This window comes from Budorcas taxicolor, chromosome 1, assembly GCF_023091745.1.
Source record: "Budorcas taxicolor isolate Tak-1 chromosome 1, Takin1.1, whole genome shotgun sequence".
Lineage (NCBI taxonomy): Eukaryota > Metazoa > Chordata > Mammalia > Artiodactyla > Bovidae > Budorcas > Budorcas taxicolor.
The window spans coordinates 121618513-121635177 of record NC_068910.1 but is presented as its reverse complement, the minus strand read 5'-3'; the positions used below and the strand labels follow the sequence as shown (position 1 = coordinate 121635177).

Below are 16665 nucleotides of genomic sequence, written 5' to 3'. Positions count from 1 at the left end.
TTTTTTTTTTTGCCTCATGTGACAATGAAGACCTTTTCATTTCTGTTTAAAGAAAACACATTAGCATGCCATGATTGTACATGTCTTTATCATGCTATAAATTCTATTTTCTTCCAAACGTACTATCCTGAGCAACACAAGGAAAGAAGTTATTTTTTTCTCCGTTTGCCACAGAGTTGCCATCTGAGGATTTAGGCTTTAAAATGAGTTGAAATCAGAACAGAATCTCATGGAATTGCTGGTTTGGCTGCTAGAAGGCTCAGTGCTCAAACATGACAACAGCATGTTCTCTGAATTGTGCCAGGTCATGCTCTTAGTGCAAGACAAATCCTGGGAGTGAGACAGACATCTCTACGGCATAGTGTTTATATGTTCAGAATAGAGAGTTTGGTACCGGATGGTGGACAGTAAAAGAACACAGCAAACCTGCAATGAGCCCAATCATGAGAGATCTTGCATGGCAGATAGTTGTCAAGCCAGGCAAGAGGTCATGACCAAGAAAAACTCCTAAGTGGATGAAACTCTCATGGGCACCCAGGAACCCACATCACATTAGCAGAAGAACATAGATGGAAGCATCATCTAGATGCCCAGGCAGGATAGGTAGAAATGACCCAGACTGAGCAGAGGACTTGATCAGAAGCCATGTTTAAGCACACAATCCATCATCAGAAGTCTTGATTCAAACAGAATAAAAAATTGGGTCATAAACTTTAGACCTAGAGCCCAGGAGAGCCTCTCAGTGTCCAGAGTAGGTGCATTAGTATAACTGTTAATCCTAGGACTAGGGTTGTCTGTCCTTCTTCATGGGCTTAGACATAGTATGAGCTGCTGACAAGGGAATGTCAGGCAGAACTCTGCAATTATGGGTGAATTTTGATTGATTGCAGAAATCTCTTTAGGGAGAGATACATTTCCCTGGGATAAGAATTGTGCTCCATGGGTTTAGAAAATAAATATTAGCTTACTGTCCACACGAAATATTTAAGCAATGTCCTATTTCATTTGAAAATATTTTGTTATTTTTCAGGCTACTTAGAGTATGATCACCCAGAAATTGCTGTCACTATGAAAACAAAGGAGGAGATTAATGTCATGCTCAGTTTAGCTAAAGAAATTGTTAAAGTTTTCAGATTAAAAGGCATTCTTCATAAAATTGAAGGTTTTGAAATTAATAAGGTATGGTGGAATATTTTCAAAGCAAATATTCTTATTTGATAGTCATTTATGATCTTCTAACCTGCTTTCAGTCCTTTCCAATATAGGCCATTTCTGCAATGTAAATACATAACTTAAAATAATTGTCTAAAGAAAAATACCTACCAGAAGAGCTTCCTTCCTGCAACTCTAGTGGTCAACTTCTTTTTCCTTTCTTGCCACAATGAGGGACCACATCTTTCTATGCTTTGTACCCAAAACAAAGGTATAAGGAAATCGTTCCTCATCCTAGGCTAGACTGGGTATTAGTATGTTCCTGGCAATTATCTGTGACACCAAAATAATTTTCCCATAGAAACTGTGATTTATAAGAACACTCAATTATAGGGTAAAAATTAATTAAATTTTCTTTCTTCAAGTTGTTTAAATGGTATTTGGAAATGTAAAAAGATAGAGAGGGTCCCAACTCATTCTGTAAGTATAAAATTTATGCCCCAAATCGGGAATAGTATAAAAAAAATAAAGCTATTATACTTGTGAATACATATATAAAACTTTTTATCATAATAGTAGTTAATTGAATCTGGCAGTATAGGCAAAGCATGATATGCTATAACTAAAAAGGTTTTGTCTCCCAAAATAGCTATATAACTCACTTATTGAGAGATCAAAGAAGACAAGTCATTTGATAAAATTCAACTCTTATTCAGAATGTTCAAAGGCTAGTAAAAAGTAGCATTCTTAAATAGATGAAGAATATATATTAAAAATATGGAGCAAACATTGTATTAGATGGTAGAACATTAAGCAATATTCCCATTAAAGTCAGGAAAAAATAAGAATGAATAGTTCATTCCAAGTAGTGAAAGCTGTGTTTGTAGGTCTTAGCAGAAAAACAAAAGGAACTTGAAACATGAAAGTTTTGGAGAATGGAAAAACTATTATTGCTTATTGATTGTTTAATCTAAAACCCTGAGAATTAACTTAAATCAATAATATGGGACCAATAAAATAATTCAACAGGGCTTCCAGAAACAAGATCAACATTAAAAATATTCCACAACTAAAGAAAATGTGGAAAAATATTGTATTCACAGTAGTAATTAGAAACTCTAAATCTTAAGCTGAACTGAAGGTAAACTATATGTAACACACATGTAGCAGGAACTAAAAGGCATATTTAAGCAGGTAGAAAAACAAGTCGCCTTGAAAACAGGACCATGGAAATTATATTATGTGAGGAATAGAAAGAAAAAAATTGAAGAAAAGTGAGCAGAGTCTAAGGGACCAGTGAGAAACCATCAGTGGACCAAAATATGCATTGTAGATGTCCCATGAAGACAAGAGAGAGAGAGAGAGAAAGGAACAGAGAGGAAATTTAAAGAAGTATTGGCTTAAAACTTTCTAAACTTGATACCAAGCATGAATATTAACATCTAAGAAGCTCAGTGAACTTCAAGTAAGATGAACTCAAATAGACCCACACCAAGACATATTATGACCAAACTGCTGAAAGACAGAGAACTTTGAAATCAGCAAAAGATTAAAAAATCATCACATACAAGGGATCCTCAATAAGATAATCATCAGATTTCTCATCAGAAATTTTGGAGACCAGAAGAAAGTGGGCTGATATGTTCAAAGTACTAGAAGAAAAAAAGTAGTCAACTAAGAGGGCTTCCCAGGTGGCTAAGTGGTAAAGAAGTTGCCTGCCAAGCAGAAGACACAGGTTTGACCCATGGGCTGGAAAGATCCTCTGAAGAAGAAAATAACAACCTACTCAAGCATTCTTGTCTGGGAAATCCCATGGATCCAGGAACCTGGCGGGCTAGTCCCTGGGGTCACAAAGAGTCAGACACAAATTAGCAGCAGGAAAAATCAACTAAGAACCTTATATCCAGCAAAACTGTCTTTTAGAAGTGAGAGGAAAATGAAGACATTCTCAAACAAACAAAAGCTGAGGGAGTTCATTACCACTATACCTGCCCCGAAAGAAATGCTAAAAGATGTCATGCAGATGGAAATGAAAGGACATTGGATAATAACTCAAATCCATACGAAGAAATAAAAACCTCAATAAAGGTAAGTACATGGGCAATTATTAAAGCTAGTATTGTTGTAATAATGATGTCTGACTCTACTTTTTGTTTTCTACATGATTTAAGACACTAATACATTTTTTAAAGTAACTATTTGTCCAAAATTATATCTTTGACTTATAATTTTATACTTTGTTTTCTACATAATTGAAGACATGAAGGCATTTTAAAATATTCATTTATGTTTTGGATAGACAACATACAAAGATGTAATTTTGTGACATCAACTACAAGGGGTAAGGATGGAACTGTTAAAGGAACAGAGTTTTGTATGTTATGGGAGTTAAACTGGTATAAATTCAAATTAGAGAGCTATATTTTAGGATGCTAAATGTAATCCCCATGGTAATAAAAAGGAAAATAACTAAAAAATTACATAAAAATAGGCAAGAAGGGAGTTTCTAGTGTTTCACTACAAAAAAAATTAACTAAATACAGAAGACAGTAATGCAGAAAATGAGAGGCAAAGAAAGATACAAGATAATGATAAGACAGTTCACAAAAAAGGTAGAGAATATTTTCAAAATAAATATATCCAACAAAGGGCTTATTTTCATGATATATCTTACAAATCAATAAGAACAAGACAGAAAATTCACATTTTTAAAAAAACAGCAAAAGGTTTAAACAGGCACTTCCCAACAGAGAATATTCTAGTACCCAGTAAATATAAGAAAAGATGCCAAGTGTCATCATCATAAGCTTAATGCAAATAAAAAACTAAGATAAAATACCAATACATAATCATCAGAGTACTTAAAATTAAAAAAAAAAAAAATGCCTGACAATATGAAATGTAGGCAATGATGTGGAATAACTGGAACATTAGAAAGAGAGTATAAACTGATGCAATCACTTTGGAAAATTGTTTGGCAGAATTTACTAAATTTGGACATATACATATCTTAAGACATAGAAATTAAATTATATAATTAGGTATACAACAGAAATGTGTACATATGTACAGTGAACAAGCATTCATAGCAAGTGGCATTTCAAAAGTTCCAAACTGGAACAGCCCAAATGTCAATCAACAATAGATAAATAAAGCTGTGGTATATTGATAAAACATAACACTACACAACAGTGAACATGGAAAGAAGTTTTGCTCCTTGCAACATTATGGTTGGATGGCTTCACTGACTCAATGGACATGAGTTTGAGTAAACTCTGGGAGTTGGTGATGGACAGGGAGGCCTAGTGTGCTGCAGTCCATGGCGTCGCAAAGAGTCAGACATGACTGAGCAACTGAAATGAACTGAACTGAACGTTATAGATGAACTTCAGAAACATAATGTTGAATAAATGAAACACAAACAAGTACAAACACTGATTTCTTGCAGATACCACTCAAAACTAGACAAAAGCTAAACCATGGTAATAGAAGAAGAGTGTTAATTTGGGGTAGAAGTAATGACTAGAGAACATAAAGGAGGATTCTAAGGTGCAATAGATGTTTTTAATCTTGGTTATAGTTATGCAAATGCTTTTATATTTAAATGTTCTTTGAGCAGACATTTAGGGCTTGTGCACTTTCGCATATCTGCTATACTTCCATAAAAAGATTTACTTTTAAAAATAATCTATGACTTCAGAATAAAGATGACATAGAAAAATGCTCCAAGAGGGGATAGGTTGAAGTTTTCCATGGAAGAACAAAAATCTCAGGAGATCAAGAAAAGGAAATGGTACAAAATCATAATTGTTTTAAACATTTCATTAACACCAGTTTTGTTCATCTCCTGTCTTAACTTTGGTGGTTTTAGATAATAATGGCCAAAAAAAGAGACATACTTGATTTTCAACCTACATATAAACCTCTTACTGTTGATGAAGCACTCTATCATATCCCATGGCTAGATAAAGACAAAGAACATATAAGCTTTATTCAGGTAATATTTGTATTTCCTGCTAATAATATCTCTAATGTACCAATAAATGATCTTTTAAAAATTAAAGGTTTAGCCATGATACTCTTTGTTATTCTTGATTACCTATAGAGTAACATCAAAATCAAAATCCCTTTGAATGACATGCAAAGTTCTCCCATAATCTGCCCCCTACTTATCTCTCCATCTTTACCTTTAGTTATCCATATGTCATATACCCCAACTCAGAGGGTAAAGAATCTGCCTGCAGTGCGGGAGGCCCAGGTTTAATCCCTGGCTCAGGAAGATCTCCTGAAGAAGGCAATGGCTACCCGCTCCACTATTCTTGCCTGGAGAATTCCATGGACAGAGGAGCCTGGCAGGCTACAGTCCCTGGGGTCGCAAAGAATTGGACATGACTGAGTGATTAAACACTTTCACTTTTGTTTCACTCATGATACCCCAAGAACTTTATGCTTTTTAAATTCTGTTCCTCTGTGAGTGCTATATACTGATCGTAAAATGTTTTCACCAATGCAACCACCACCACCACCACCAAACTGCCTCTGCTGATTTCTTCTCTGGAAACATTCTCTAAAAAGCAGGCTTTAGAGTCAGATACCAGTAAAAGACCAACCTATGTTTGGAGGACCAAAGATGTCACCATTGCCTCCATTATACACCTTTATTATAGCATAATTACGTTACAATTATTACCTTTACACCTCTCCCCCCTTCTATAATTTTTTCCCCATTAAACTTTGACTACTCAGTGCCTATCATGTTGTATCTCCCATACTTGGTGTTCAATAAGTGTTTCTGGGATGAACAAATAAATGGACTTAACCTGTTCTTACTATATCTAGTAAGTTCCAAAAGACCAATTATATTTTTTTTCACCTGGTTAAAATATTTTGAATGATTAAATTTTTATTACCTCATCAGCTGTTTAAAGCATAAGTATATCTATGACATATATGTGCCATTAGCTTGTATCTGTCCAGATTATTTTTCATCCAAAGAAATATTTTCACCTTTCCATACATTCTAATTCCTAAGTTAGATTGTTTTCTAATTTATGTATAAGTACCCCACCTGAAATTACATATATTCATTAATATCCACTTTCTCTTTTTTAGCCATAATTTCTATTTTCTTTTACAATTTATTACTAATACAATGTCTCAGATCTTTTTGAGTAATATTTACTTTAAAGCATAAAACTTTTATTAAAATGTAAACTCTAATCACTGCTAAAATATTATTTATAGCTTATGTATTTGGTGACATTTTTTAGGAAAGATCCAGAGTTGTAACATTTGATTGTGGAAATGATATATTTGAAGAAGGTGATGAGCCTAAAGGAATTTATGTAATTATTTCAGGCATGGTAAAGGTAAGGCAGAGATATTTATAAATGCACTTGTGAGCATTAGTTAAAAACATTACATAATTGGGAATAAATATCTTTCAATGGTAAGAATTCTATTAATCCTTTTTTTAGGACAGCAGCTACTATCCAAACAACAGTTCTCTTCCTCAAACACAATGAATAACACCAGCTATCACTTGTTAAGCCACACTGTTGGGGTCCAGCCCCAGTGGATCCAGGGAATTCAAAGCAGGAATGGAGTTGGCGTCTTAGAAAGGACTATTTAATTAGAAAAGAGAGATTAGGAAAGAATAATGTAGTAGGAAAATTAGTGGAGAAAAGAGGCTGAATAACTTGGTTTACGGGGAAGCTAATAAAGTCTCAAGACAAGAAACTTGCACCACCTACGTAGGCCACCGGTGCCCACTTGAAGAGCGGAGGGTACCCCGTCTTGGGCTCCCTCTTGAGTGGGTCTTAGAAGCCCGGGCAAATAAGTAGACACGGCTAGCCTCTATGCCCCATATGGGAATCAGCTAGAAAATAAAATAAGAAAGAAAAGAAGACATGGGGGAACCAGTCTTTCCAGGCACTTGCCCATCCTTTATTGACCAGAAAAGCTTTTTATACTTTTGGTTATACATAGAGATCAATGGATAATACAAAATTATGCAGTGTCAGCAGACCTGACTCTTATTGAGACCAGGCTTTCTCTCTGCATACCCAGCTGTATACACAAGTCTTAGGTGATATACATCATCTTCTAGCCAGGAGGCCTATTAGCATTTTATGGCCCTTTTCTGATAAGGGTCTGTCAACCAGAAAACTTATTTGCCTTAAAAGTGTTGTTCTTACTAAAGTCTGGTGCCACTCTCAGAAAGCACTAATTAAGGTTACATTCTTACATAGCAAGGACACAACAATTTATAACAAAAAAAGAGGAGTGCAGTGATTTATAACAAAAAGAAAATTCATTAACTCAAAAGTCTAGTGTTGCTAACATCAAAACTACTATATTCCTTTTTCTATATCCCAATTACATTGATTAATATCCTCCAGGTGCCTAAAAGATAAAGAATATGGAGGCCTGGCAGCAGTCATTGACTCAACAGTGAAATCCATCACCAATATAATTTTTTGCCTTTTAGAAAAGGCTCTATATCTTTAAGACGCTTTAAGCTTCGTGCCTCTCGTGGTTGGGGGCTGTAAACTATCACAAGTTGTAAAAGTCTCTAACTGTCAGGCAAGTTAGAGAGCCCTCAGAGGGGTTTGAGCTGAGACACTCCTTTTATATGCAGGAGACTGTTATCTGGATCTCTAAGTTAACTCTTTCCAGAGAAAGGTGCGGGGATAACCCCCTGTTACATCAGAAGAGTAGGTGGAAAGCATAGCGCAATAAAGCAGGCAGACTCTGGTTCTAGGGGTAGATGCTCAGGAAAATCCAGGGGTACCCCTGAGGCCTGATCTCAGCCTTTGCTTTTTGCCAGGCCCCCTTCCTCATGACCTTTGCCATGGGCAGGATTCCCCATGCTGGCTCCCAGCATCATACTTTCCCATAGATAACAAGAAACTTTAAAAGGATCAGCATTAAGGTTGAAAGTTATTATGATAAGCTGTTATTTATCTTATATTTGAGTTAGGCATTTAGCTATTCTATGACAGGTATTAATTGGTTGAGTTGGTAGAATCAGAAAGATGAGAGTATTTAAGAATGTTTTAAATTCACTTTAAAAGTTATGAGTAATACATATTTTCAGGCAATATGTAAATATTAAAATTGTTAAAGGGAAAAGCCATAAATTAAATACTTTTGGTAAGTTAACTGGTACATGTATTTTTTTTTTTCTTTGTTATTGAACAGCTTCAAAGATCAAAGCCAGGTTTGGGAATTGATCAAATAATCTGGGAGTCAGAGGAGAAAGATTACCAGATAACTTATACAGACTTTGTGATCAGTGGGGCAGTAATAGGAGAGCTAAACTGCTTGACTAATGCACCCATGAACTATTCTGCCACCTGCAAAACTGTAGTAGAGGTCAGAAAATGTCACCTTATGTCTTATTATTATAGCTTGTTAAATATCTAGTACCAAATTTAAAGTTATTTTTGTATTTGTATGTATTTGTAGTCTAGTGAAAATATTTTAAGAAATAAGAATAATAAAGGAATAAAACTTGTTACAGAACTTTATGTACACAATGTAGTGTCCTAGCAAAATGGTTTGCAAAAGTTAACCTACCATATTGGAACAAGGATTTAACGAGAGAAACTGGTTGTATGAGATGTCTCATGGGAAATTAGATGGGATATGTTAAATGTCAATACCATAATTTGGAGGGCAAAGAAGGGAAAAAGTCAAAGAGCTGGGATTTATTAATAGAAAGTTGAGCACAGTGAACAGAAGTTTCTGACACACAATTCACAACAAAATCCTCAAAGCAACAGGAGCTCCCACTGGCCTAATGTGAATTCAAAAAGAACATGACTGTAAATAATAAAACCACAAACATATAAAAATTCATAAGTTGATAATGGTATCAAGTTTTTTATTTTAAAAAGATTGCTAGGATATCAACTTATGTCTCTAAAAATGGATTGCTTATTTTAAAAAAGAAATAATTAAACATTTATCTTGCCTTTCCTCTATGAACTCTTTCAAAGAAACTACAAAAAAAAATAAGATGAGGAAACTTATTCTGATAGAAGAATTCAAACCAATAAATGTAGAATAAAAGAATTAAAATATCTCCATTTAGCCAGCCCCAGTGAAATAATGGACCTACGCAATAACCACCAATTGATACTAAAACTATTGAGTGGAATGTAAGTAGAACACTTTATAATGAAAAAGCATGCTAACATCACCTACGGACAATCTTAGCATCACTAAAATAATGGCAACTGGGCATCACATGCTTCATGATCTGATGCAACAGAAGTACTAGCACCATGGACTCTTCTTGCACAAGAAAAAAGAAAACCTGAAGCCTCTAGGTCCAACCAGTTTACAGAAAAAGCAGGAAACAAGTTAACTGACACCAAGAGAAAATAATTAGCTAAATCTAGAGTGTGGGATGTCAACAGGACAATAATCCATTTAATTTTTAACAAATCAAAGGAATAAAAAGGGAAGAGGAAGGGGAGGAAGAAGATGGCAAAGGAAAATTTTGTCTCTATCATTCAACAATACATATTAGAATATTTATAAATGAAATTAAATGATACCTGACATTTGCCTTTTGCTTCTGGATATAAGGAAGTTACTAAGAACATAGGGGCACACTTACCATAAATAACCATAACTTGACAAAATATATGAGGCAAATATTTTCAACCATTGGAAAACAGGCAATGTTAAGTCTGGAAACCTCAAGAGAAGAAAAATTCACTAGATGAGCTCCACATCCACCTCCACCCTCTGACTGGGACAGTTCCTGACTGCAGTTCAATAAGAATCCAAATGGAAAATAATGATTCTGCTGCGCTGAGATGGGAGAGATTAGAAATTGTGGCAGCTAAAGTAGATTGGAATCTGTAGTGTGGGGCATAGGATCAGAGTTCACAGAGGGAGACCTGAGGAATCTGTGTGGTCCACAAGTCCTTGGTTGAGGGATAGGATGCAAATGCACAAGGTAAGACAAAACTAAATTACCAGATTGGTAAGAATGGAACAGAGATGTTAAAGGTCAAGGAGTATCAGGGATTTGAGATATTTTAAGGTTCTGTCTTGACAGAAAAGAGAGACTTTTTAAAACCTCTGGCATGCAGGTGAGTGACCAGAAGGAATACATCTTAAGAGCAAATATCATGGCCTAGTAAAACTAACACTAAATTTACTAAAACAAGCCTGAGAGCAAGCCCTGGCAGACTTCAGTTTGGAAGTTAAGTACCATGAAATTACACAATCATGGAAAATGCCTAGAGTTTTCTACTGATTAAACAAAACAAATCGTAAAACACAACCTGTACAAAGTCAAGGTTATCAGACAGTAAATGAAGGGGTCTACTGCAACAAACATCAGCAATGATCACAGGAAGATAACAGAATCTTGAATATCAAGAATTTATCTTCATGAATCATGAATTACTAAGGAAGCAAAGAAACATGAAAACGTGACCCTTAATGTGGAAAGGGGGAGTAGAACAACCCTGAAATTACCCAGACTATGGACTAAATGAAGGCACTAAAGAGCTAAGGATAGATTCAAAGAACTAAAAGGAAACATGTTCAAGCAACTAAAGAAAAAAATAGTCTTTATGAGAGAAGACATAGGAAATATTGAAGAAAAGAATCAAATGAAAATTTTAGAACTAAAAAGAGTTGTTTGGGGATGGCAGTAAAAAAGGTCAAGAAAGGAAAAATAACCGACTAGTAAAGGCAAATATATAGTAAAGCCTGTGGATCAATTAAGCTATTATAAGATTAAAAGACAAAAAAATTGTAAAGTTAACCAGGACTAGAATAAATAGTTAGGGATATGACATCAAAGACACAAAGCCTGGGAGAAGAGAGCAAAGAAAGTAATTTTAGGATATGTTTGAACTTAAATGACTATCTGTTTAAAACAAGTAGATCTAGTTACAGGTTAACATATATGAACCCGATAGTAACCACAAGTCAAAAACCTAAACTAGACACACATAAAGCTAGAAAATAAAGAAACAAAGCATACCTCTAAAGAAAATCATCAAACCACAAAGGAAGAAACTAAAAGGAGAGAAAGGGACAGAGAAGAACTGCAAAAAAAAAAAAAAAAACAGAAAACAAGTGGCAGTACCTAGACAGTATATTCAAAAGCAGAGATATTACTTTGCCAACTAAGGTCCGTCTAGTCAAGGTTTTTCCTGTGGTCATGTATGGATGTGAGAGTTGGACTGTGAAGAAGGCAGAGCACCGAAGAATTGATGCTTTTGAACTGTGGTGTTGGAGAAGACTCTTGAGTCCCTTGGACTGCAAGGAGATCCAACCAGTCCATTCTAAAGGAGATCAGTTCTGGGTGTTCATTGGGAGGACTGATGCTAAAGCTGAAGCTCCAATACTTTGGCCACCTCATGCGAAGAGTTGATTCATTGGAAAAGACTCTGATGCTGGGAGGGATTGGGGGCAGGAGGAGAAGGGGACGACAGAGGATAAGACGGCTGGATGGCATCACTGACTCGATGGACGTGAGTCTGAGTGAACTCCGGGAGATGGTGATGGACAGAGAGGCCTGGCGTGCTGCGATTCAGGGGGTCGCAAACAGTCGGACATGACTGAGCGACTGAACTGAACTGAACTGAACTGAACTATCAGTAATCATTTTAAATGTCAATAGACTAAATGCTCCAGTCAGAAGATATAGGTTAGGTGATTGGATAAAAAACAATGCTGATTACCAGAGACTCACTTCAGAGCTAAAGATATACACAGACTGAAAGTGAAGGGATGGGAAAAATATTTCATGCAAATAGAAATAAGAAAGCTGTGTAACAATACTCACATCAGGACTATAGACTTTAAAACAAAGTATTGATTTGTTAGGAATGTTAGGTCCATGAATCAAGGTAAATTAGAAGTGGTCAAACAGGAGGTGGCAAGAGTGAACATGGACATTTTAAAAATTAGTGAACTAAAATGGACTGGAACAGGCAATTTTAATTCCGATGCCCATTATATCTTCTACTGTGAGCAAGAATTCTTTAGAAGAAATGGAATAGCCATCATAGTCAACAAAAGAGTCCAAAATGCAGTACTTGGGTGCAATCTCAAAAATGACAGAATGATCTCTGTTCATTTCCAATGCAAACCATTCAATATCACAGTAATCCAAATCTATGCCCTAACCAATAACACTGAAGAAGAGGAAGTTGAACAGTTCTATGAAGACCTACAAGACCTTCTAGAACTAACACCCAAAGAAGATGTCCTTTTCATCATGGGTGCCTGGAATGCAAAAATAGGAAGGCAAGAGATACCTGGGGTAACAGGCAAATTTGGCCTTGCAGTACAAAATGAAGCAGGGAAAAGGCTAACAGAGTTTTGCCAAGAGAACACGCTGGTCATAGCAAACACCCTCTTACAACAACACAAGAGAAGACTTTACATGTGGACATCACCATATGGTCAATACCAAAATCAGACTGATTATATTCTTTGCAGCCGAAGATGGAGAAGTTCTATACAGTCAGCAAAAACAAGACTGGGAGCTGACTGTGGCTCAGATCATGAACTCCTATTGCCAAATTCAGACTTAAGTTGAAGAAAATAGGGAAAACCACTAGACCATTCATGTATGACCTAAATCAAATCCCTTACAATTATACAGTGGAAGGGAGTAATAGATTCAAGGGATTAGATCGGATAGACAGAGTGCCTGAAGAACTATGGATGGAGGTTCGTGACATTGTACAGGAGGCAGGGATCAAGAGCATCCCCAAGAAAAAAAAATGCAAAAAGGCAAAATGGTTGTCTGAGGGGGCCTCACAAATAGCTGAGAAAAGAAGAGAAGCTAAAGGCAAAGGAGACACAGATTAATGGAACAGAGCAGAGAATACAGAAATAAACCTATGTACTTGTGGTCAACTAATCTAAATCAAGGCAAAAATATACAATGGAGAAAATACAGACTCTTCAATAAGTGTTGCTGGGAAAACTGGACAACTACATATAAAATAATGAAATTATAACTTTTTCTCACACAAAATACAAAATTGAAAATTAATTAAAGATCTAAATGTAAGGCTGTAAACTGTAAACTCTAGATGGGATCATAGGCAGAACACTCTTTGACATAAACCATAGCAATATTTTTTTGAATATGTCTCCTAAGGCAAAGGAAACAAATGCAAAAACAAGCAAATGGTACCTAATTAATCTTAAAAGCCTTTCCATGGAAAAGGAAGCCATTGACAACATAAAAAGTCATCCTATTGATCAGTAGAAAATATCTGCAAATTGCATGACCAATAACAGATTAATATCCAAAACACATAAACAGCTCATACAACTCAATATCAAAACAACTCAGTTACATAATGGGCAGAAGACCTGAATAGATATTTTTCCAAATAAGATATACAGAAGGTCAACAGGCACATGAAAAGATGCTCATCATTGGTAAATATCAGACAAATGCAAATCAATATTACAGTGAGCTATTACCTCACCTCTGTCAGAATGGCTCTCATCAAAAAGTCTACAAATAACAAATATTGGTGAGGATGTGGATGAAGGGAACCCTCCAAGGTCTCCCTGGTGGCTCAGTAGTAAATAATCCATCAGCCAATGCCAGAGACGTAGGTTTGAGCCTTGGGTCAGGAAAATCCCCTGAAGAAGGAAGTGGCAACCCACTCCAATATTCTTACTTGGGAAATCCCATGGATAGAGGAGCCTGTCAAGCTGCAGATCATGGGGTCACAAAAGAGTCAGACATGACTTAGTGACTAAACAACTACAACACCACCAACCTACACTGTTGGCAGGAATGTAAATTTGTGCCACTATGAAAAACAGTATGGAGGTTGGTCAAAAAAACTAAAAATAGAGCTATCATACGATCCAGGAATTCTGCTCTTAGATAGGTATGTGAAGAAAATAAAAACATGAATTTGAAAAGATCCATGTTCCTCCATATTCACACTAGTATTATTTATAACAACCAAGATGTGAAAGCAACCAAAATGTCCATCAGCAAATGAATGGATAAAGAAGATTTGAGATATATATATATATATATATATATATATATATATATATATATACAGTATTACTAAACCAAAAAAGAATGAAATTATGCTATTTGCAACAACATGGATGGACTTGGAGGGTATTATATTTAATGAAATAATAGAAAGGCAGAGAAAGACAAGTACTGTAAGTTATCACTTTTATGCAGAATCTAAAAAATAAAACAAGTTAATATGACAAAACAGAAACAGACTTATAGAAATGGAAAACAAAGTAGTGGTTATCAGTAGGGAGAGGAAAGGGGGTAGGACAAAACAGGGCAACCCACTTCAGTGTTCTTGCTTGGGGCTTAAGAGGTACAAATTACCATGTGTGAAGGATATATTGTACAGCACAGGGAATAGGGTCAATACTTCGTAATAACTTTAAATGGAGTATAATCTATAATAATATTAGATCACTATGTTGTACACCTAAAACTAATAAAATATAGTAAATCAACTATGCTTCAGGATTTAAAATTGGGCAATGGATTTGAACAGATACTTCATAAAAGAATATACAAATGGCCCATAAACATATGAAGAAGACACTCAATATCATTAGTGCTTAGTTCAGTTCAGTTCAGTTCAGTCGCTCAGTTGTGTCTGACTCCTTGCGACCCCATGAATCGCAGCACGCCAGGCCTCCCTGTCCATCACCAACTCCCGGAGTTCACTCAGACTCACGTCCATCGAGTCAGTGATGCCATCCAGCCATCTCATCCTCGGTCGTCCCCTTCTCCTCCTGCCCCCAATCCCTCCCAGCATCAGAGTCTTTTCCAATGAATCAACTCTTTGCATGAGGTGGCCGAAGTACTGGAGTTTCAGCTTTAGCATCATTTCTTCCAAAGAAATCCCAGGGCTGATCTCCTTCAGAATGGACTGGTTGGATCTCCTCACAGCTTGGATCTCTCTCAAGAGTCTTCTCCAACACCACTCAAGAGTCTTCTCCAACACCACAGTTCAAAAGCATCAATTCTTCGGCGCTCAGCTTTCTTCACAGTTCAACTCTCACATCCATACATGACCACAGGAAAAACCATAGCCTTGACTAGACGGACCTTAGTCGGCAAAGTAATGTCTCTGCTTTTGAATATGCTATTTAGGTTGGTCATAACTTTTCTTCCAAGGAGTAAGCGTCTTTTAATGCTCAGAGAAATGCAAATTAAAATCATGATAAGGTATCACTATATACATACTACATTGGCTAAAAATACGTAGATTGAACACAAAGTATTAGCAAGGATGTTAAGCAACTGAAATTCTCATACATGGCTAAATAAAGGGTAAAATGTTACAGCCTCATCTGAAAACAGTTTAGCAGTTTATTATAAATACATATTTACTATATTACCCAGCAAACATACTCATGGCTGATTACCAAGAGAATTTAAAACCAACAAACACAATCTCTTGTGTCTTCATAGCAGCTTATTCCTAAGAGTCAGTAGTCTAATCACTGTTAGTATGAGAATTTTATTACTGACCAAAACATTTGCTCCCCCCAAATAATGTTTTTAGAAATACTTATGTCTTTAGTTTAAAAGGTTAAATGATCTTTGAGTCTTGTTTTCTATTTTTTTCAGAATCTATAAGATAATAAAGAAGTCTCATTAAATCATACAGCCTTTTAACACTTAGTATATGACAAGATTGCACCAATATTTACTAAACAGATACATTTTATTAGGTTTTCAGGCAATAAAATGAATCTGCATAATTTAAGTATTATTAACTTTAATGTTACACGCATATAAGAGAAAATCTCATTTCACTGAATCATGAATGCACAGAATGAAATAGTAAGTTTATATCTTCTTTTTTTCCAGACATGTTTTATCCCCAAAAATCACTTGTATGAAGCTTTTGAACAATTTTGTCCTCACATTGAATACAGAATGTGGCTAAAACTTGGGCTTTCTATTACTGCCAAAAAAATCAGGGAACATTTATCTTATGAGGTAAGAGGTGCTTATGTGAAATTGTCCTTCTCTCTGAATGAAAATGAACTAAAGTATTGTTAGAAATTAACTATTTAGGAATTTATATTAATCTTTATAAACAATAGACTGTGAAATTGTATTTTTCTTATAGGATTGGAATTACAAGATGCAATTAAAACTCAGTAACATTTATGTGAAAGATATACCAAAGAATACCAAAACCGATATCTATGATGAAACAGTGATCTATGTCATCCTCATCCATGGAGCTGTGGAAGACTGTCAGTTACGCAAAGCTTATAAGGCTCCTTTCTTAATTCCTATAACATGTCATCAGGTAAAGAAATATTGATTCATATCTTCAGGTCAATATTCCATTTGTCCAACAATGAGTTAATAGTAGAAAAAGTGTCACTTTCCCACCTTCCCATTCTCTCCCATTCCCCTGCCACGCCATGAACACACACACAGCACACACACTCCAAGTTCACTGATTGCTTTAGCACTGGGTAGCCCAAACA

At 35.6% G+C, this 16665-nt stretch overlaps 1 protein-coding gene across 1 annotated transcript in view; it reads left to right on the top strand.

Annotated features, from left to right (window-relative positions):
• Window positions 1-16665, top strand: part of SLC9C1 (solute carrier family 9 member C1) — a 163644-nt gene that overhangs the window by 135415 nt on the left and 11564 nt on the right. The window contains exons 22-27 of the mRNA XM_052645033.1: window positions 1031-1179; window positions 5024-5149; window positions 6423-6521; window positions 8356-8529; window positions 16031-16162; window positions 16296-16481. Coding sequence (XP_052500993.1) covers window positions 1031-1179; window positions 5024-5149; window positions 6423-6521; window positions 8356-8529; window positions 16031-16162; window positions 16296-16481 — 866 coding nt within the window. The remainder of the gene's footprint in view (window positions 1-1030; window positions 1180-5023; window positions 5150-6422; window positions 6522-8355; window positions 8530-16030; window positions 16163-16295; window positions 16482-16665) is intronic.